The sequence below is a fragment of the Mytilus galloprovincialis genome, chromosome 1 (assembly GCF_965363235.1).
Source record: "Mytilus galloprovincialis chromosome 1, xbMytGall1.hap1.1, whole genome shotgun sequence".
Classification (NCBI taxonomy): domain Eukaryota; kingdom Metazoa; phylum Mollusca; class Bivalvia; order Mytilida; family Mytilidae; genus Mytilus; species Mytilus galloprovincialis.
The window spans coordinates 111,945,274-111,967,851 of record NC_134838.1 but is presented as its reverse complement, the minus strand read 5'-3'; the positions used below and the strand labels follow the sequence as shown (position 1 = coordinate 111,967,851).

Genomic DNA, 22,578 nt, shown 5'->3' with positions numbered 1-22,578 from the left:
CATTGCACAAATTTTTCGGCAAATTGAGTTCTCATAATTGAAAATCAGCACTGCTTTCATTGGGGAATTGTGATTAAGTACATACAGAACAACCATTATTTCTAGTTTATCCTGCACAATGACGATCACTAAGACGCTTGATGAACGTTAATAGTGCAGGGATACAGGTGATCCCCTCTATCTGGTAAATGATATCATAAAGGCGCGCATAATTGAAGAGTTTTTTCCGGGGATGGACTAACTCGAAACTGGTCTATTGTATGTATTAAAAGAATTGTCACAGAAATTTAAGATATCATGCAAAATAACTATTGCTACATTGTATTTATATCATTTGTAGTTAATCTAATTCAAGCATGCATACAGCATACAATTATCTATATTTACTTAAATGTTGTTCAGACCCTGTTATAAAGATATTAAACTTAAAGCCAATACCTAAAAGCCAATACTTACTTTCAAAATCAACAAATACGTCTTTTGCGTCTTTTGAAGCTTCATCTTTCATAAGAATCTTCAGGAGATTCCCCATTCCAAAAAATATCTGATCCTCAAATCTTAAAAACAAATACAATAACAATGATTATTAATCTATTTTTATGAATCTATTCTTAAAGTCACAGTTTCATATTAAAAAATGAAAGGCAAGTAAAACAATAATACCGTTTTTCTGAATGCTGGTGTACTCTTTAAGAAGATATCTTGCATGCTTTAATATACATGTTTCACCAATTTATTGTACTATAAAGTATAAACGCAATATTCTTTTTAAATTGTATGTAAAAATATGTTAGGTTTTTTTTTCTTTGTTTTCCATTAAAGGGACAATAGCTATCAAATTCATGTTCACCCATTTGACTCAAGTTCACAAAAATATGGATTCAATGAGGTCCAATTATTTACTTGCAAGTGAATAATTCATCATCAATGTTTCTAAGCTTAATTTGACAAAATTGCACCATACTGGCTGCTAAAAGCAAATTCTTATTTCGCAATCATTAATAATTGAAAAAAAAAAATCATATCATTAGACAGCTATCCAATTATCTATTTTATTGCTCACTAGCTCTCATATTTGAAAAATCCACAGAGGCCAAAATGCGAAACAACACAACTATCTGTGGAGTGCTACCTTAGGTCTTATCAGTATCAGTAAGTGAAGTCACTTTTTTGGGTTTTCCCTATGGCACTGAAGGAGTGTGTGCCCTGAGCAATGCAAATGATACCAAAGAGATATTCAACCTCAAAAGTTGAAAAACAAACTGACAATGTCATAGCAATAAAAAGAAAAAGAAAAAAAAAGACATACACCAGTATACAAAACACAACATAGAAAACTAAAGACTGAGCAACAAGAACCCCACCAAAACCCAGGGGTGATCTCAGGTGCTCTGGAAGGGTAAGCATATCCTGCTCCTCATGTGACATCAATCTTGATGTTCATGATGATGCACGACTATTTCAAATATAATTGTATGCACCAATTTCAAGTTCCTTTTCATAAATTAGATACTCTGATTAAACTAAGGTAAATCAGGATCCACAACTTGTCATTGCACAAGGTCATGTTTTTCTCTGACTGTTTATATGACGTCTTTACACTAAATCCATTAGATGTTGGATGTGTACGGATTGATAGTTTAGTCTTAGATGCATGATTTTTTTTTATTAGTTGTTAATGGCTTTGAACTAGCTGTCAGATAACTGTGAGTACTCTCAGATCTGTTCCTAGTGTCTTTTTGTTGTCGAGATGTACAAGTACCCTGCCACGTCCACTTGTATTTTTGTCCATCTGATGAGTTTAGCCTTTTTCAAATGATTTTTATAATTCGTTCTTATGTTGTACTGTTATACAACTGTCCCAGGTTAGGGGGAGGGTTGGGATCCGCTAACATGTTTAACCCCGCCACATTATTTATGTATGTGCCTGTCCCAAGTCAGGAGCCTGTAATTCAGTGGTTGTCGTTTGTTTATGTGTTACATATTTGTTTTTCGTTCATTTTTTATATAAATTAGGCCGTTAGTTTTCTTGTTTGAATTGATTTACATTGTCATATCGGGGCCTTTTATAGCTGACTATGCCGTATGGGCTTTGCTCATTGTTGAAGGCTGTACCGTGACCTATAAATGTTAATGTCTGTGTCATTTTGGTCTCTTGTGGACAGTTGTCTCATTGGCAATCATACCACATCTCCTTTTTTATATTAATAGCAATAGACATATTATTTGACATAATAACATACATATTAAGCATTGTGATGTTGGATATGTATGGAAAAATTCGTAAGGGTTCCGCGGAACCCAGTGTCTCGCCTACTTTTGCTGTTAATCGCAGACTCAACAAAAATGAGGAAAAACATCAATAAAAATTTCCCTCTCGATACTGTCTTTTGATTGAAAGAAGCTTCGCAGTTTGGTAAAAATCCAGGATAGTTTATGAATCTAATAAATGTTTTATAAACTTTAACTGCAGACTGTATGTAATGTTAACTGGAAGAAAAACTAAGTCCATTTATAAGTAAAATACAGAAAAGTGGAATTTTTTTTACAAAATTTACTTCTGAATAATATCTTATGATCAGAAACTTTTGTCCAAGTTTGGTAGAAATCCAGGATAGTTTAAGAACATTATAAAAATTTAAAAAACTTAAACCACAGAGTGAATGTTTTGTTTCTGGCAAAAAAACTAAGTCCATTTATAAGTAAAATACGGAAAAGTAGAAATTTATTTTTACAAAATTTTCTTCTTGATACTATCTTATGATCATAAACAAGCTTCTGTCCAAGTTTGGTACAAATCATGGATAGTTTATGAAAGTTATTAAAATTTTAAAAACTTTAACCACAGAGTGAATGTAATGTTTCCTCGCAGAAAAACTAAGTCCATTTATAAGTAAAATACGGAAAAAATGGAATTTTATTTTTTCAAAATTTACTTCTGGATACTTTCTTATGATCATAAACAAGCTTCTGTCAAAGTTTGGTAGAAATCCAGTATAGTTTAAGAAAGTAATTAAAATTTCAAAAACTTTAACCACAGAGTGAATTTTTGTGGACGCCGCCGACGACGACGGAATGTAGGATCGCTTAGTCTTGCTTTTTCGACTAAAGTCGAAGGCTCGACAAAAATGAAAGAATGTAAAAATCATATACAGTAACAAAATATAAACACCAATCTCAAGTCCATTTTTATGAATGTCGTCGATTTACACTGGTAGACCCAGGGTCAATATGTGTAGATGATGACATCAAACAATCATTTCTTACGGTGATGTAATAATATAAGCATTGTGAGTGACACATGAAATTTATAGGAAAGTGCATTAATTTGAAAGTCGTCTATGAACACAAAGATCAGTATAAAATTTAACATACATTTGTACATTGAACTAGTGAAAATGGTCAAGTTTTCATACAATCATTGCTGTTGTGTATAGACGTAATAACACTTGTATGCAAATTTTCTTTGTCCGCCATTACATAAAATCACACAGGTTCCCGTAAATTTTTACACGCGAGGATTTTGTCACATGGCGTGTACACGCTTTTCACCACTTTACACGCAATTACACGCTTTTTCGTTCTTTTCATTTTTTGGTTGTTAGTGATATCGCTATTCTCGGGTTTTTTCCTTATTCGGCGATAAATACCGAAAAATTCGAAGTAATTGTTTGGCTGCCACATTGTTTGTTTTTCTATATGGACAAACAGTAAAAGGTAAGTAGTTTGTGATTAGTTTTAACAATTTTGTGACTTTCTTTCAAATTCACTTTATAGGGGACATGTGCACAGAAATAGGTCACTTTCAGGGCCTGTACCGTCGTCTAAAGTGCCGATCGTTAAGCCAAAACGATGTGTACGGCAAGATTCAAGATTTATAAATTATATTTTAGAGTTCGAGTTTAAATGATCGAGTGACAAATAACGCATATTTTGTGCATTCTATGTTGCAATGATAAAAAAACAATACATGTGAGAGGAGAAATACAATGTAGCTATTTGAATAAGCATTTAACATGTTTATCTAATGGAAATCAAATTTATAAAACATTTTTCTTTTTCAATTTCAGTTTCAAATCTAGCCAACACGGCAACAGATTTCTACAGGCCATGGGAATAAAAATATCACAGAACTGTTGGATCAGCTCTCATAGTACCAGCTTTCTTCTGATGAACTACCCAGTTTTAACCAGGCAATAGCAATGGGAGCAATGGAAGAAATAATAGATGACATTTTACATTGCTAAAAAAACATGACATTCTTTCAAATCTTGATGAAGCTAATTCAGTCAAATATCAATTCCTACTGTGGGAGAGCCTTTTCAATTATAAAGAAATTGACACTGAATTCGGATGAGAACTTGACTATGTTACATTTGTATTGTGTGCTGTTATCAAATAAATGTAACTACACTTGAAACTGGCAGTTGTTTTGAATATGTGCCTAGTGGTGGTGCTTTAAAAGCAACATTTATACAGACCACTGTTTAATAAAATAAAAGTTCACAGTAGAATATATATATTGTTTTTTTATATTCACAACTTTGTATGAAATTATGAACATTACCACATTCATATTAACAAGTCCGCATCTACGTCACGCGTTTTCACACGCTTTTTGACATATCATGTCATGTCATGACATGATTTCCCATTGTGAGAGGTTGACATGTATGGGTAATATAAGGTCATTTGGAGGCACGATACAGCTAAATACCAAAAGTGTAAATACATTTATTCACGCTGTTGATAGAGGCTTCCATACTGTTAAACATGTGATATGCATATATTATATAGGATTAGCAAAAAGTTCCATGAAAATAATAACTGAACATTGTCATTATCCTCTTTCACGTGTCATTGAATTGATGCTAAAGCTACGCACTTGACAAGTTAAAAAACATGCAACATGAACTTGTTACAAAACCAGCAATGTTTCATTTTTCATTAAAAAAAAACAGCTACATAGTAAAATTAGTAAAAGAAAACATTGTTAAATCATAAATGCCAAATATGGAAACTTATAGTAAGCAGTAACTTGCCTGTATTGGATCACAGTTTGTGTCAGTATAAACTGAATTCTAACTTATGCATTGTTTGTTGTGTCTTGTGACTCGGTTTTTCTTAAGGACATAAAGGAAGAAATTTGAAGAAATTATGAAGTGAAAGCAAAAATTCAAGATTTGGTGTTGAAATGACAATTCGATCAAAAAAAGTAATGAGCATAAAATTAATGTGTCAGTGAAATCTTTTGCTGCAAGCATATACTTTTACCTTTCGTAACATCTAATATATTGAGAATAACGGTTTATCGATGTGCATTAATAAATTTGTGGTATCCAGTTCCTGGTTCTTCCGCGTTTTGCTTTATTTCCGGGTCAGCCAAGGCCGCTCCAAATATGGACATTGAGTTAAAATAGTTGGTTATTTCCCTTTTACTACTCAATTCATTTGTTGTTTATTTCAAGTTTTCATTTATCTTGTTTTAATTCAGACAAGTTTATGTCTTTTTCGAGACATTATGACCATTTCATTTAATTTTTCACGATCAAATATCATATAATTAAGAAGAATTAAAAAAAGATTTTTTACGACATCTATATCGTAAACATTCCCACGTGCGTCTGCTGAATTTGTTAGCAGACGAAACTTGAGAAACTGGAACGGAGAGCTTCAACCATAAAAGACAATATTTATTGGCGTAATATTCTATACAAAAACTAACTACATGTTCCCTTAATTGTTACACAATCTGTTAACCTCTGTTTTTAACACTGATATATCTTTCAAAGTTTTCAGTCTTTTAAAAGCAAAGTCAAAGGGACCCATGACCATGTTTTATTTCTTACAGCATTAGGAATTACTTTTACTTTCAAATTTGCAAGAGTGTCACCTCTTCCAACACATCTAAATACTTAGAGAATCTAAATGTTGCTTAAATTTGGATATTGTATGTTTAAAATATTGACTTTATTGTCTTTATATAGTCAATGTCATGTTTGTCTTGGTAATAATCCAATATTTGGATTTTACACCATTGCCATTAAAATGATTTGATTTGATTTGTATGAATAATGACTTTGGATGAACGCAGTCATTCTATTGTAATTTTGGGAAAGGCAGTGACATACTAGTCCAAATAATAGCCTTGCCAGACGTCATAATTATTTGGACTAGTGACATACATGTCAGACATACCTTTTTTCCTGCATCTTTCATATAAAAAAACATTTTTGTTTATAAGTTTATTCTATTATTTAAGATTTTATTTTTGATAAAATGTACAGAAGTTGGAACTTTGAACTTTCATATTCATTTTCATGTATTTCCCGAACAAAATTCTGAATTTACAATGTATATGTTATTACATTTAATACAGTGAGCAAGAGAGTAAAAGTTGATTCCTTAATGACTTCATTTATAGTGGGTGATTCAGCGTAACTCATTTTAATCTCTTTTAGGATTTTGTGACCAAAGCAAATTTCTCATTTGGGTGCATGCCCTCTGACTTTTTTTGCGACCAAATCAGAAAATCATTCCAGACTCCGTTTTTCCATTAGGGATTTAACTCTTTCATTAAAAAAGAACTTGAAATTGAGTAGCTACACATGTAGAAGAAATTTATAGTCTCCTGGTATCATAATCAAGCACAGTCTTCACGCTGAACTGCTAAATCTACAGGCCCGCAGCTCAATTTTTGAAAATTTTTAGTTAGATTCTGTTGGCCTGTAGGTCTAATTTTAACAGGCCCGAGAGCAATTTTACCAGCCTGGGCTGCCTGGGCTGCCACTCGGCGTGAAGACTGCAAGCATCTGTTGTGAGTGAACAGTTATTCTCAAATCAATGTTTACATCACAATTCAATCATTGCGATCCATATTTATTAAAAAATTTGTAAGGGTTCCGCAGAACCCAGTGTGGCGCCTACTTTTGCTGTTAATCACAGGCTGAACAAAAATGAGGAAAAAAATAATAATCATATTCCTCTTGATACTATATATCTTTTGATTGAAAGAAGCTTCTGTCCAAGTTTGGTAAAAATCTAGGATAGTTTATGAATCTTTTAAATGTTTTAAAAACTTTAACTGCAGACTGTATATAATGTTACGTGGAAGTAAAACGGTCAATTTATAAGTTAAATACGGAAAAAATGATTTTATTTTTTTTTAATTTATTTCTGGATACTATCTAATGAAACACTCATAAACAACCTTCTGTCCAAGTTTAGTAGAAATCCAGGATAGTTTAAGAAAGTAATTAAAAATTTTAAAACTTTAACCATAGAGTGAATGTAATGTTTCCTGCAGAAAAACTAAGTCCATTTATAAGTAAAATACGGAAAAAGTGGATTTTTTTTTACAAAATTTACTTCTGGATACTATCTAATGATCATAAACAAGCTTCTGTCCAAGTTTCGTAGAATTCCAGGGTAGTTTAAAAAGTTATTGATATTTCAAAAAATTTAACCACAGAGTGAATACTTGTGGACGCCGACGGAATGTAGGATCACTATGTGTCGCTTTTTCAACAAAAGTCAAAGGCTCAACAAAAATCGGTTCATCTGTTTGGCAAAAAAAAAAACTTACTTAAAAAAGTAATACTTTTCATTTCGGCCTTGTTTTATAGCTCAGTCGGTGTGAAATGGGATTTGCTCATTGTTTTAAATGGTCTTATGGTAACCTTTAGCTGTTGAGCTTTCTGTCGTTTGTTTTGTCTCAAAGGCAATCATACCACATCTTCTTATATAATTTAGATATTTTAAGCGTAAATGTTAAATTGTAGGATAAAAACAATATTCTTACATTGTAGGTAAATATAAAATTTGTTGATCAACTTTATAGGTAATTGAAGGCTGAATATTTTGTCTTTCCACTGCCTTAAAAAAATGAAAAATCCCCCTATATTAAAACCGTCAGAACATGATTGAAGCATTGATATTCTAATTTTTTCAAATTTGTGTTTACTCGACCAGTCCTTTATACTTCACCAATTTTAAGCTTTGGGGTTAAGTACCTGTAACTGCTATTCTCATCTTTTTCTTCCAAAAAACGTAGGTGGGCGGGAATTTGCCCCAAAGTTGGTCCTCATGTGCAAAAAGCGTCAATTTTGATGTTTTTCTGTTCTTTTTCTCGACCTGAAAATCACAGAGATGTTAATAGATGCATCCAACTTTAGTTTACATGTAGAGAAGACCCCAGTGAACATGTTTATCACAACAGTTGTTAGGCCGGAGTGAAACTGATCTGGGTTCATCAGTCTAAAGAAGGTCATTTGCACCAAAAATGAAAAAAAATCTGATTTTGAACTTAACTGGACTTGCAACCGGAAGTAGTCGTTTCCTTGGCGTATTCTTATAATAAACACAGTCAGTCGTTATATGCCTTTGTGTTAACAGTATTTGTCAAGGTTTCAGTCCTCATAACTCTGTGTTTCAGACCTCGAAGGTCCTAAAAACCCAATTTTGTCCGATTTCAATTTTTGAAGTACGTATTTGAGCTCAAAATGAATATTTAAAGTGAGAAACATGACAATCAATAGTGTCAGATTGAGGAAACATGCAGACACTACGAATTAAATGGCATTACGATGACCTCCAAATGTATGGAGCGCCATGGATGCCAAATAACGGTGGTCTGGGTACGACCGTAATATTACGGCCCCGGCACGACAAGGGTTAATAACTCTTACAAAAGCTTGTTCTTCTGTATCTACTAGGTCAATTTGAACTAAACTCGGCCACAATCAACATTGTTTTAACTAGTTAAACAAGAATTTTGAGTTTCTGATAATCCAGTCGACCTAACTAAATGACCGAAACTCAAGTTTAGTCTATTATTTTGCATACATGTCAACCTCTGACAATGGGAAATCATGTCATGACATGACATGACATGTCAAAAAGCGTGTAAAAACGCGTGACGTAGATGCGGACTTTTTAATATGAATGTGGTAATGTTCATAATTTCACATAAAAATTTGTTTATATACAAAAAACAATATATATTCTACTTTGAACTTTTATTGTATTAAACAGTGGTCTGTTATGTTGTTTTTAAGGCACCACAACTAGGCACATATTCAAAACAACTGCCAGTTTAAGTTGAGTTACATTTATTTGATAACAGCATACAACAATGTACAATATAAATCTAACATAGTCAAGTTCTGATCAGAATTCAGTGTCAATATTTCTTTATAATTGAAAAAGCTCTCCCACAGTAGGAATTGATATTTGAAAGAATGTCATTATGTTGTTTTTTGGCAATGTAAAATGTCATCTATTATCTCTGCCATTGCTCCCATTGCCTGGTGAAAACTGGGTAGTTCATCAGAAGATAACTGGTACTATGAGAGCTGATCCAACAGTTCTGTGATATTTTCATCCCCATGGCCTGTAGTGAGTGTATAATCTGTTGGCTATATTTGAAACTGAAATTAAAAGAGAAAAATGTTTTATAAATTTGATTTCCATTAAATAAACATGTTAAATGGTTATTCAACTAGCTACATTGTATTTCTTCTCTCACATGTATTGTTTTTGATCATTGCAATAAAGAATGCACAATACGTTACTTGTCACTCGATCAATAAAACTCGAACTCCAAAATATAATTTATAAACATTGAATCTTTGTACGTACACATCGTTTTGAATTAACAATCGGCGGTTTAGACGACGGTACAGGCCTGGAAGCAACCTCTTTCTGTGCACATTTCCCCTATAAAGTGAATTTGAAAGAAAGTAACAAAATCGTTAAAACTAATCACAAACTACTTACCTTTTACTGTTATGTCTATACAGAAAAATAAACAATAACAATATGGCAGACAAACTTCGAATTTTTCGGTGTTTATTGCCGAATAAGGAAAAAAAACGAGAATAGCGATATCACTAACGACCACAAAGTGAAAAGAACGAAAATGCGTGTAATTGCGTGTAAAGTGTTGAAAAGCGTGTACACGCCATGTGACAAAATCCTCGCGTGTAAACCGTTGAAAAAGCGTGTATTACACGCGAATATCATGTCACTTGACATGTATGTTATTTTGAAAACACCTACAGTCAGACAAATTAAAAAAATATGTGTGTCTCCTACCTACCCTTTATTTTAAGCTTTATAGAAATAACCTACCTTAAAGTTTTTTTGGTCATTTTTCAATAAGCACTGTTAAAGTCAGAATTTTTCTCCCATAGAATCGATGTATAAAAAAAAAATGTAAAATAAAAAATCCAGAGCTACCTACCCAAATTATAAGTTGACATGTTAAAGGAGCAGTTGGCTTTAGATGTCAGATAATTTTAACCCTTTTTACATGTTGGGCAAATACTACAAAATAAAGATAAATTGTAAACAACAAAAGTGATCAGTTAGATAAACTTTACAAATAGGTCAACAAAAGCTGAAACTGAAAATCCACTCCTTATAGCCTTTAAATGACTATTTTTACATATTTTTTTTTCTTTGGGGGGGGGGGACTATAGTTACTGTAGGTAGACAGAAAAGGAAAAGAGAAAGGGATCATCAAAACAAGATCAACATAAAAGATATCTTAAATATGAATCAATTTGGAGATCAGTGAATATTGAAAACTAGAGTGATGATCTAGCCTGCCAAATGACATTGTCATTAAGTCTTAACATAGAACATAATGAAAAATTAAGTATTGTAGTATTGTAACACATTGTGAAAATAATATGAATAGAGTAATAGTATAAAGAGAAATACTCCCAATTGCAGGATTTTGTTTATTTTGACCAAAATTATCATGATTTCTAAAGTTAACAGGCTTATTTTCTGCAAATGTTGGATTCTTATCATTAGCAACTTTGTAAAAACAATGGGTTTCATTTATGAATAATTATATGCCCCTGCAGCTGTATTTTGTATGCCAAAGCAATTTGTGAGGAATTAGTGGCACTAGAACATATCAGTTTTTTGGGCCAAGGGAAGGTTTGTAAGTATGTAAAATTAGCTCCATCTGTAACCATCACATATAATACCTGGTAAATGATTCGGTCCTTTTATATACAATCAATTGATGTATCATCAATTATCCTAAAAAAAAGGAATAGATATGAAAATACTAAAAAAGACTCGAGGATATACAGCTGAAATAAAAGTCTACACTTATCTAAGTTTGGCAATGCATTTTTTTTGGTTTAGATTTCCAATTGCTCTATGTTAATTCATCTGTCAGATGTTATTGTAAAATTATAAATGATTTTCGAACTTTTCTTCATGTATATTAATTAAGATAAAATGACCAGTAAATTATAGGTGTTTTTTTAACACGAAATTTTACAACTCAAAATGCTGAAAATCATTTTTCCCTACCATAATTTGTGCCTACAGCTTATTTAATACCTAGCTCTGACCCGGATTAAAAAAAAAAAGGAGTGATCTCCCCTTAAGGTAAAATTTATATCATATTTCAATTAACAAAATAATCATAATAATAAAAAGATGGAACTGAAAAATACTAGAGCTTTTTTCCAAGCAAGCTGAAGCCTAACTGTGGAACCGTAACTTTATGGTCCTTTTTATATTTTTTAGCTCACCGGGGCCCAAAAAGGGCCCCATGTGAGCTTATGCCATCACTTGGTGTCAGCCGTCGTCGTAAACTATTTCAAAAATCTTATCCTCTGAAACTACTAGGCCAAATACCTTCAAACTTAAGGAAATGTTCCTTAGGGTATCTAGTTCATAAATTGTATCCGAAGTATTGATCCATTGACAAACATGGCTGCCATGGCTAAAAATAGAACATAGGGGTCAAATGCAGTTTTTGGCTTATATCTCAAAAACTAAAGCTATTATAGCAAATCTGACATGGGGTAAAATTGGTCAATTGGTCAAGATCCATCAGCCCTGAGATTCCAGACGATTCGAACAACCTATTGTTGGGTTGCTGCCACTAAATTGGTAGTTTTAAGGAAATTTTGCATAAACTATTTAAAAAATCTTCTCCTCTGAAACTACTGGGCCAAATACCTTCAAACTTTAAATCAATGTTCCTTAGGGTATCTAGCTTATAAATTGTATTCAAAGTTTTGATCCATTGACAAACATGGCTGCCATGGCTAAAAATAAAACATAGGGGTCAAATGCAGTTTTTGGCTTATATCTCAAAAACTAAAGCAAATCTGACTTGGGGTAAAAAAAAATTCAATTGGTGAAGATTTATCAGCCCTGAAATTTTCAAATGAATCGAACAACCTATTGTTGGGTTGCTGCAACTAAATTGGTAGTTTTAAGGAAATTTTGAAGTTTTATGTTATTATCTTGAATATTATTATAGATAGATATAAACTGTAAACAGCAATTATGTTCATCAAAGTAAGATCTACAAAAAAGTTACAGTCATAATAAACGAGTGACCGGTGAAAAATAATGTTCTTCCAATTCTTGAACCAATGTATACAGACATCATAAACTTAGTCTTCTGTGCAAGATTTTATCATTTTTTTGGCATAAATTTCATATAATCGTCAACTTTTTTTTTCAAATGGTCAGTGTTATTGTGAAAATATGGAAGGTAATTAAATTCATGTTTTGAAGCCGAAGGTTTAACGAATGTCAACTGTTTGCCAACAATCAACAAAAAGCATGGATATTGAGCACGTGTTTAACATGTACAATCAGATAATAGTTTATTTTAAGGACATCCATGTGTATTGCGATCACCGGATTTTTACGAGATGGGTCACACTGAGGTCACTTTGCATATGGAAAATATGTCGGGGAATTGCATTGCTTCCTAAAGGAAGCAATGAAAATTAAGTAAACTTCTTCTAAATATGAACAAATAAAAGAATTTTCTTCAGAAAAAAGTATATGTACATAAGTTTTATAATGAAAACTATCCATTGAGTTATAAAAAAACATATGCATTCTTTTTTTTTTTATTTGAGGTTTCTTATGACTTTAATATGACCAAAATTATCAATTGACCCCTAAGGGAGTTATTGACCTTTAAAGACAATTTTACACAATTTGTTCATCAAGTTTGCTAACATTTAAAAATCTTCTCCTCTGAAACTATTGTGCCTAATACTTCTCAACTTTAAAAGAATGTTCCTTTTGTAGTTTATGAATTGTATCTGAATTTTTGATTTATCGACAAACATGGCTGCCATGGCTAAAAATAGAACATAGGGGTCAAATGCAGTTTTTGGCTTATATCTCTGAAACTAAAGCATTAAGAGCAAATCTGTCATGGGGTTAAAATGTTCAAAAGATCAACATCTATTATTTCAGTAATTGCCACTAAATTGGTTATTTTAAGGAAATTTGCAGTTTTTGGTAATTATCTTGAATATAATGGAAGATAAAGATAAACTGTAAACAGCAAAAATGTTCAGCAAAGTAAGATTTACAAAAAAGTTTTTAATGACCAAAATTGTCAATTGACCAAGGAGTTATTGCCCTTTAAAGAAATTTTACACAAAATTTGCGGTCCGCAAAAAGTAAAAAATAACATAAGGACCTAAGAGCTATATGGTTCCGCAGCTAGCTGAAGCCCTGCCTATCAATTGATTACATATGTCAATCTAATTACAATGCTTGATCAATCATTTATACAAAAATCATTCAAGCAAGCCAACCAATCCTCTAAACTGCAAACATTAGGAAAATAACTCTAAATCTTTTTATTCTTCAGATAACAAGACATTCTTAAGCTATGATGTTTAGCTCCGAATCTGAACTAGATGCTTTGAACAAGTCAGATGATATAACCTTGTATCATGACAATTTTACTGCAGAAAAAACTTCACAAAACAATGGAACTCAAGATTCAATAAAGATTGAAAATAATTCAGGCATGTCTTCACAACAAAGTTCAGATTTGCAATGTCAGACACTAGATAAGGAAAACGCAAAACAAGTTAAGGAACAGTTATTCAAATTAATGGCATCAGGAGAAATAAGTGACAAGTTCAATGGAAATCAATTTGAGAAAGCAACAGAAAAAACCGAGTTCTTTCCAAATGAAATATCAAAAGAATCAAAACCTCCAGTAATTTTATTTACAGAAACACAGGAAAAGAAAAAAGATAATTCCTTTGGTAAATCCATCACTGAACCAAGAAAAGATTTAACTGAACATGATTATTCAATACACACAACAAAAAATAATGATGAATTAATAAAACAAGTAGAGTCATTACATAAAACATTATTATTACCAAATTTAGATGAAGAGCAGATTAAACCAGAAAGGAGTCAAATTGTTGATGGTTTACAAGTGCATTTTGCCTCTCCATTATTTGTCTATCATGAATACAGCATAAGTGAATGTTCCAGTAGAACTGAGACCATGGATTCTGATAGTAGTATGGAGATCCTTGAATCAGAAATTAGATCAGATGAATCATATGTAGAAAACAAGACAAGGGGCATAAGTAAGGGTCCACTAGAAATAATAGAAGAATCTATGGAAAGTAAGGGTCCTCTAGAAGTATTAGAAGAATCTATGGAAAATAAGGGTCCTCTAGAAGAATCTATAGAAAGTTACGGTCCTCTAGAAGTATTAGAAGATTCTATGGAAATGAATTGTCCTTTAGAAGTATTAGATGAATCTATGGAAAGAAAGGGTCCTTTAGAAGTATTAGAAAAATCTATGGAAAGTGAAGGCCCTCTAGAAGTATTAGAAGAATCTATAGAAAGTGAAGGCCCTCTAGAAGTATTAGAAGAATCTATAGAAAGTGAAGGTCGGCTAGAAGTATTAGAAGAATCTATGGAAAGTAAAGGTCCTCTAGAAGTATTAGAAAAATCAATGGAAAGTAAAGGTCCTCTAGAAGTAATAGAAGAATCTATGGAAAGTAAAGGTCCTCTAGAAGTTTTAGAAGAATCTATGGAAAGTAAAGGTCCTCTAGAAGTAATAGAAAAATCTATAGAAAGAAAGGGTCCTCTAGAAGTAATAGGTAAATCTATGGAACTAAGTACAAATAAATTTGAGAAAATAAGTGACACTTCTTCTAAAGTTTCTGAAGATGATTTAGATCCTGTTATGCGTGACTCATCTATATCAATATCTACACATACTGTAGTACCTTCAATATATAACAATAAATTGTCAGAAGAAAGTGTACAAGTTGTTCCATCATCTTCATTTGAAAACAAGATGGTAAATGACTCAGAATGCCCCATTCCCTCTGATGATTCTTCCCAGGAAGACAAGATTATTTCAGAAGTAAGAAATACTTTAGAAAATTTAATTGTTCAGTGCTGTGACATATTTAATGATGAATGTTTAAAAAATGATTTTGATGTCAAATGTACATCTGAACCAGACTGTGGCCTTGATTTGCTCAAAGTATCATTTGAAGAAAAGGGGATTTCACAATTTTCACCAAACAAGAAAGAGTTAGAGACATTTTCTGACTTAAATGGACAAGAGGTTAGACAAGTAATCACTAAAGATTTTACAAAGTTTGATATTGGTGAGTTAGATGAAACCATACTTTTAAATTTCAACCAACAGCAATCATCAAATAATACAAATTTTGAAAACTCTGTATCAGAAGGACTATCATTTACTGAAAGCAGTAAGTTAGTGATGATAGAAACTGAAAACACCATGTCTCAAATGGGGGATTTGCCAAACATTTCAGACACACCAAACTACAGTGATAAAGCCAAGATACTGAAGGAAGAAAATGAAGAAAAAGTTAATCAGATTTTGTCTCCAAAATGTCTTGAATCAAAAGATGAAACTGAAGAATCAGAAATTGAAATGAGTTCTTGTGAAAATCAGATTCAAGATACATCCATAAGTTCTCATTCACAGCAATCTGTTGAGGAGCAATCTTATTCACAACTTCAAATATTTGATAGTGAAAATGAAAGTACTGAATCAGAAACAGAAATGAAAGAATCTTGCATTCAAGTGGAAAAGATAAAACCATTAAATGGATTAAATGACAAGACCAACGGCAATGAAAATGATGAGATCTCAGAAAGTGAAGCAAGTGTGGAACAGTGCATTAACAATAAGAGTGATGAGCAAGATCTGTGTACAGAAGTGCAAAAAGAGGATAGCAATTCTACCATAGAAGTAGGGCCAAGTAAAAATGTTGCAATGGTATTTTCTGATGCAAGTGAAAGTTTGAAAATAGATCATGAACACACATTTAAAGGCAATGATGAACATTTCAATGAAAAACAAAATATCCCTGAAGAATCTCCAGCTTATCTTACAGACAGTAAACCAAAATCAGATTTAATTATTGATGACAGAGATGATGACACAACAAGTATTCGGGTTTCTATAAATGTTTCGAAAAATTATAACTTGGATAAAGACCAAGAAAGTAATGTACCTATTACAGAAAGTAATATTGACTTCAATGATTTATCTAATTCTAAGAACCAACAGCAGGAACTTAATCCATGTTATGAAAGCTCTGAATCCATAGTAATTAACAAACAATTAGATCTGCACTTAAATGTAGCCAGGGAGGATGCCAAATTGCAAGTGCAAAAAAGCACTAGTATCAATCAGAATGACGAGGAGAGGCTTATTAAAGTAAATGAAAATCATTTATCTTCAAATTATCTTCAAACTAACCAGACTAAAGGAAGATTAGACAGAAAGAGATCTGTAAACAAGACAGACATTGAAGATGGAGAACCATCAGCAAAAGTGTCTACATATCATTCCATATCTAAAGGGCTTGATCAGTATAAATATACTGATGTTGGATTAGTGTACAAAGAGGGAATACAGCATGGGGACAGTAAGGTATCTGAACCTGTTGATATCAAAATGACTGAGGAATTACATTACAATGATAAACAAAAGGACTATTGTGCTAAAGAACAAATGGATCAAACAGTGCCTTATGAAATTGACTGTGGTGTAAAGCTGGCAACAGAAACACTTTATTCTCAACAGATGGGTAAGATTAATCTTATCTTTATAATATTTTACTTCGTAGAAAATTTATAATGCTGCACCAGCTTGATTTTTTTAAGTTTCTTCTTCATAAGACTTATTGCTAGGTTTTGTGCATGTTTACAGCCGATTCCATTGAGTGTGTAGACAAAGGAAATATCTGGTTAGCTTGCTTGCTAGCTGAACTGTGAAGTCATTATTAGGTAAGGTCTACTACCTTCTTAAGAGGTAGCCTGGTCGTACAGACAGATATATTGGTTATCTGTCAGACTAGTCTGCTCTTAAAAGAGGGCAGTTTACCTAACCTAATAATAACTTCGCAGGGGTTTCATTATCTTTCATGTTGACTGGTACTTTTCACGTTTCTAGGTGGTACTTTTCAATATATTCCATGAATATCTTATATAAAAATTCCTACATTTAGGCGGTACTTGTCAATAGCATAGGAGGGTAAAAGTACCGGGTACTGCCTCCTAATGAATAGCCTGACTTCGCGGTTCAGCTAACAAGCAAGCCAACCAAAGATACTACCTTGTCTACACACTCAATGGATTCGGCTGTATAACAAATTCAGCCTTCACATAAATCATTAAGCACAAGCCAGGAATGTAATTATGTTTTTTTGTGTCAGTGAAATCTTAACGGTTTTAAAGAATTGCATCATTGTTAAGAATTTAATGTACTTTGAGAAACGAAAATTATTTCACGAAAGAGTTTTCTGTTGGTTAAGTAAAATAGCTATGATTATTATATGTATTAGTATACTCCGGCTCCTGATAATTAAAATGTTTAATTTTAGATAAAAAGGAAGACTATGATATGTGTCCACTGGACATAAAAGGAGATGGCAAACATATTTTACCAGAGGAGATGTCAGAGGATTACATTTGCAGAGAAAAAAATGGTAAGATTAAGCTGTAAAAGTTTTCTGAACAATTGGTCTCTTGTCTTGCATGTTTGTTACAGTCTTGCCTGACAAATTTTTTCCGTTGGTGATTTCAGCATAAATAATAGTAGTTAGATTTTTAATATGTAGCTTGAAAATTAAAAGTTTTTACTGATGATAAAATGGATTTAGGATATTGACAATATTTCCCTTCTGCCCTGTAGAAGGGTCCTTAATTGATTAGGAAATGGATTTTTCTGTTCATTCCTTGAGAACCATTGCTCCAATCAAATTTTCAAACATTATTTGCCAATGAAACAACTCTTCACAAGAGCCTAAAGGGCAAAGAAATTAACAACTATAGGTCACCATACTACCTTCAATAATGAGCAAAGCCCATTACTCAAGCTATAAAAGACCCCCAAGTGACAATTTCAAACAATTCAAACAAAAAAAATAACAACCTAATGTATGTAAAAAAAAAACACAAAAAAAAAAACAAATATGTAACTTAGCGATTGTCTGTCAGTAAGGGTTCGCCTTACCTTTACCTCATTTAATGAATCAGTGATAAAGTTAGATGATTATTTGTTTCTCGGATACTATAATATTTAGTGTATGATATGATTGTAAGTTTTCATGTCAGTCTGGCAGGTTTTATCTGACCATAACCTCATTCTTATGCTTCATAGATCAATGTTAAATTTTCATGGTTTGGTCTCTTTCTTGGATACTATACATGCTATAAGCAATGGTTGACTTAAAGTTGGTGTACTGAATAATTATACAGTGCATATGTCTTTCTGGCATGACTTATTTAACTGATTTCATTGTTGTGGAGCATTGATAATGTTGAGGAAAATAAAGAATTCTGAATTTGAATTTTTTTTTTTTTTTTTTTAAGTTTTTGTGATACTTGTAAAAAACCTTTATCCTTTAGACTTTCAAAATAAAATTAATCATAGTTAGTGAAGCAGACCAGATATTTCAGTATGCTGACAAATGTACTACTTTTTTCAGACTTGGTTGGCAACTCAATGGCTTTTAAATGGAAGTATGTACCTTCTATAGATCTAGACTCAGTTGTACCTAATTGTGAAGAAGAAAAAGGAGGTATGTGAATATTTCATTCAGGGTTACCATATTTTTTTAAATGTTTTTTTTTTCAATTTCTATGCAGATAACAATGCTGCTGTAGGACCAATCTGTATAAGACTGAATCATAAGTCTGGTTTAAGACACATAGAACTATAAATTCTCAATCATTTATCAGTACATATTAGTTTGAACTTTGTGCCAGTCTGCACAGAAAACTAATTTCATCTACTAGTCCGGAAACTAAATATCAAAATTTGTCCCTATATGACTATATAAAATTTTGAAAGTTTTCACCAGTCCAAATCAATATTTGCTAGTCTAGGGCATCGGACTAGTGGCTAACCGTGCAGACTTCATGGCCTTTCAATTGGAAAGCAAATTTCAATGTTAACTTTTTTTTCTGCGTAATTTGGTTTGATAAGAACTACTTGCAATATTTCAGTGATATTTTCCATTATTCTAATATTTACTATCAATAGATTGTACCCCCAAGAAAACATAGTCAACTGTGGCGAAGACAAGGTTGACAATGCCTTTTCGAGTGGTAACAATCAGCTCTACAACCCTCTCAGCTATGTATTATTTACTTTATTTTACTGAATGTTCTGTAATTATAATTACTTATAAAACCTACAACTTCTTGTACAAAACAACCACCCAATAATTTGAATAAAGCGCACAATTGATCAAGCGTCTTCATGAAGAGTGATAGAATTTGCCATGATATAGAGGAAATTGTCTCCCTCATATTAACCAATCAGAATCCAGCATTTTCACATGTAGTATGGTAATGACAAATAGATACTTGTTATATGCAGGCCAATCAGGCTCCTGGATTTGACATTTGTATTATTGAAATATTTACATTTTACAGCTTCTTCAATGTTAATATTCAATTGTATATGAATGATATTTCATTTTCTCTTTTAGCTAACCCATTATTGCCAGCACCTATGAAGACATGTAAAAAGCCATACAGACTGGGCTTATCAAAACGACAGAAACTTAGCAGTTTACATCCTAAACTCAAAAGAGTCTGAAAAATGTTCCTTAGAGTTAAAATTTATATCACGATTTAATCTTTTTATACTTAATTTAACTATACTGTGGCTATAGGTTAGTCATTTGTTTGTTTTTTACTTTATTAGTTATTTCGAAAGATAAAAACACTTTTGTATTATAATGTACAAGATAAATTAGCAAATTTTGTATTCAATATTTACCTTTATTATTATTTTAAATAGATTTAACGTTTTTGATTAATTTATAATCATTTTCTTGGATATCATATATGCTTTTAAAATGTTCCGAACTCCCCCCTCTTTTGAACTTTTTCTATTGAAAGCAATCTATTGACTTTTATTTGATCCTTTAAAAACACTGTTAATTAAATTTTATGCCAAAGTAACCTGTGATCTATGACTGTGATATAGTTGATTTCAGTTGTTGAATTATAAATGATAGTTAAATTTAATGTTTTAAGTTTATTCATGACAATATTGTTTCTTTTGTAACCTGCCATTTTCCATATCTAAGACAGCTCATTCAATGTTGTTTGAACTTAAGTGTCGTTACAGATTCTAAATTTAAACAATAAGCAAAACTTTGCTTCTGATAAGCATTTTTTAAATATTTTTCACAGGAGTTATCTTCACAATACATCAGTTGAAATGGCAGGACAGGAGCATATTGCTCATCTAGGCATAACTGTGATATTGTAATATAGAGAATTAATGTTCAAGTTTTTTCCTTCTTTTTGTTAATAATTCAGTGTTTGTTGGTATTTAATGTATTATTTACATGTTGTTACTAGTTATATGTCAGAAATATTCAGATTGTAAGCCTTTTTAACAATAAGATTTGCATTATTGTAAGACCTATGCTTTTGTCTGTGTATGTAGAAATGAAAAACATGGGAGATAACTCTATCAACTTTTTTGGGGGGATACTTATGTTTTTTAATTCTGTGTGATACAATCAAATTGTACAAATGTTCATCTTGGAAACCTGCAGGGACCCATTTTGGATGTCAGATTAGAATGGTGCAGATAACATTTGTGTAATAGAAAATTATAGGACTGTAACAAGTTGCTTTGAAACCTTCTGTCCTTCTTTAAAATAGCTTTTGGTGATTGCTGAATGAGAAATACAGGCTTATTAAGAGCCTATATTATAAACATTTTGAGTTTGATTACAGAGAAAAAAATATGAAGAAAGCAAATTACAGTGTTGCACCAAGATTTTTTTTATATATATAAATAACAAGACTTTCAAAGCATTTATAATTATAAAATTGGTGCTCGATGTTGTCATTTGTTTTGTTGTTTGAAGAGACTTAAATTAGATCTGTATGTAAGAATCCTTTGTAGTTGTCTCAATTTCTTATGCCTTTCATTTCCATAAAACATTATCAAAAACTCTTTACTTTTTAGCTGAGCTGACTCAAAAGACAAATATGGGTTGTACTTACAAAATAATTCCTGCCTCTACCCAGAATACCCTTTTTTAAGGGGGGGATATTGCTCTCACTAGACTAAATGAGACTGCCACCCAAAAACACTTGAAATTTCTTAAAGAACCTTGAAAATGAGTTAAAGGCTAGATGCCCCTGTCTGACAATGTTCTACAGATGGACATGAACGTCTTCCAAATGTTCTATAAACATAATTTAGTAAATGTGTTACTCCTTAAACAATAAAATATTATCGACTGAAATTAACCATGTGTCAAAGAGACAACAACCCAACCCAAATGCAGAAAATAGTCCAAGAAAACCCATGGGTCTTCAGCACAGCAAGACAATCCTGAACCTGAATGTAGACTTCAGCTGGCCCCTTGACAAAAATGTGTACTAATTCAGTAAAAATAGACATCATACTTAACTTCAACACACTAGTAAATGAACTAAAATTTTAATACAGTATAAAAGACTAACAAAGGCCAGAGGCTCCTGACTTGGGACAGACACAACATTGCAGCGAGGGTTAAACCAGTTTTGTGACCTCTTGACTCTTCCCCCTATACCTCTAGCCAATGTAGAATAAACAATCACACAGCAATGCTACTAAAGACCTGGGCAGGTCTAGCCATTTTTAAAACTGGGGGAAGGGGGGCATTTCCAACTATATGTCCCCATTCAAATGCATTGATTGTCCAAAAAAGGGGGTTCCAACTCTGGATCTGCCAATGAGAGAAAGTTGAGTTAATGTTATGGTGACTTGGGGAAACAAAAATGCACACTTGACAGTAAGTCTATAACCATGTGTAGTGTTTCTACAACTAAAGTTAAATAAAAAGGAGGTATGATTGCCAATGAGACAACTATCCGACAGAGTTAAAATGAAATGTAGAAAGCAATTATAGGCTCAGTACTGAATATATTATTAAATAATCACATATTTTCAAGAGAGAATGTTTTCCAAATGCTTAAATATTCATCCTGGAAGCAGAGATGTCAAATGGAGGAATATTTAGTGCAGCAATTTTGTCATTACCTCACTGGGGCCTGAAGGGCCATATGTGAGCTTATGCCATCACTTGGCATCGGTTGTCTGTCATCGGAAACTATGTAAAAAAAATCTTCTCTGATACTACTGGGCCAAATTCCTTCAAACTTTAACTACTGTGGATTCATTATCATTTGTTGGATACCAATTTTCGTGGATGCAGTTCAACCACAAATTCAAATGTTCAACGA

The 22,578-nt window shown here is 32.3% G+C and overlaps 2 protein-coding genes and 1 long non-coding RNA gene across 3 annotated transcripts in view; 2 read left to right on the top strand and 1 right to left on the bottom strand.

The window, feature by feature from the left end:
• LOC143051912 (CYFIP-related Rac1 interactor B-like) overlaps positions 1-5,422 on the bottom strand; it is a 28,126-nt gene extending 22,704 nt beyond the window's left edge. Inside the window, exons 1-2 of the mRNA XM_076224906.1 lie at positions 5,275-5,422; positions 457-557 (exon numbers count right to left, since the gene is read on the bottom strand). Coding sequence (XP_076081021.1) covers positions 457-532 — 76 coding nt within the window. The 5' untranslated portion in view covers positions 533-557; positions 5,275-5,422. The remainder of the gene's footprint in view (positions 1-456; positions 558-5,274) is intronic.
• LOC143051925 (uncharacterized) lies at positions 3,518-4,514 on the top strand. Its single transcript, XR_012970954.1, has 2 exons — positions 3,518-3,717; positions 4,071-4,514. It is a non-coding gene; the product is annotated as an uncharacterized LOC143051925 (long non-coding RNA).
• A 200-nt stretch (positions 5,423-5,622) lies between the features above and the next one.
• LOC143051830 (uncharacterized) lies at positions 5,623-21,240 on the top strand. Its single transcript, XM_076224808.1, has 5 exons — positions 5,623-5,701; positions 13,661-16,901; positions 17,697-17,801; positions 18,804-18,896; positions 19,812-21,240. The coding sequence occupies exons 2-5, from the start codon at positions 13,682-13,684 to the stop codon at positions 19,919-19,921; spliced, it is 3,528 nt and encodes a 1,175-aa protein (XP_076080923.1). The 5' UTR covers positions 5,623-5,701; positions 13,661-13,681; the 3' UTR covers positions 19,922-21,240.
• The last annotated feature ends 1,338 nt before the right edge of the window (positions 21,241-22,578 follow it).

Excerpts from the sequence above, each read along its gene's own strand:
- LOC143051830 (XM_076224808.1), top strand. The coding sequence starts at position 13,682 with ATGATGTTTAGCTCCGAATCTGAACTAGATGCTTTGAACAAGTCAGAT. Across the intron at positions 16,902-17,696 it reads ACTTTATTCTCAACAGATGG|ATAAAAAGGAAGACTATGAT; the intron begins GTAAGATTAATC and ends GTTTAATTTTAG. Across the intron at positions 17,802-18,803 it reads CATTTGCAGAGAAAAAAATG|ACTTGGTTGGCAACTCAATG; the intron begins GTAAGATTAAGC and ends TACTTTTTTCAG.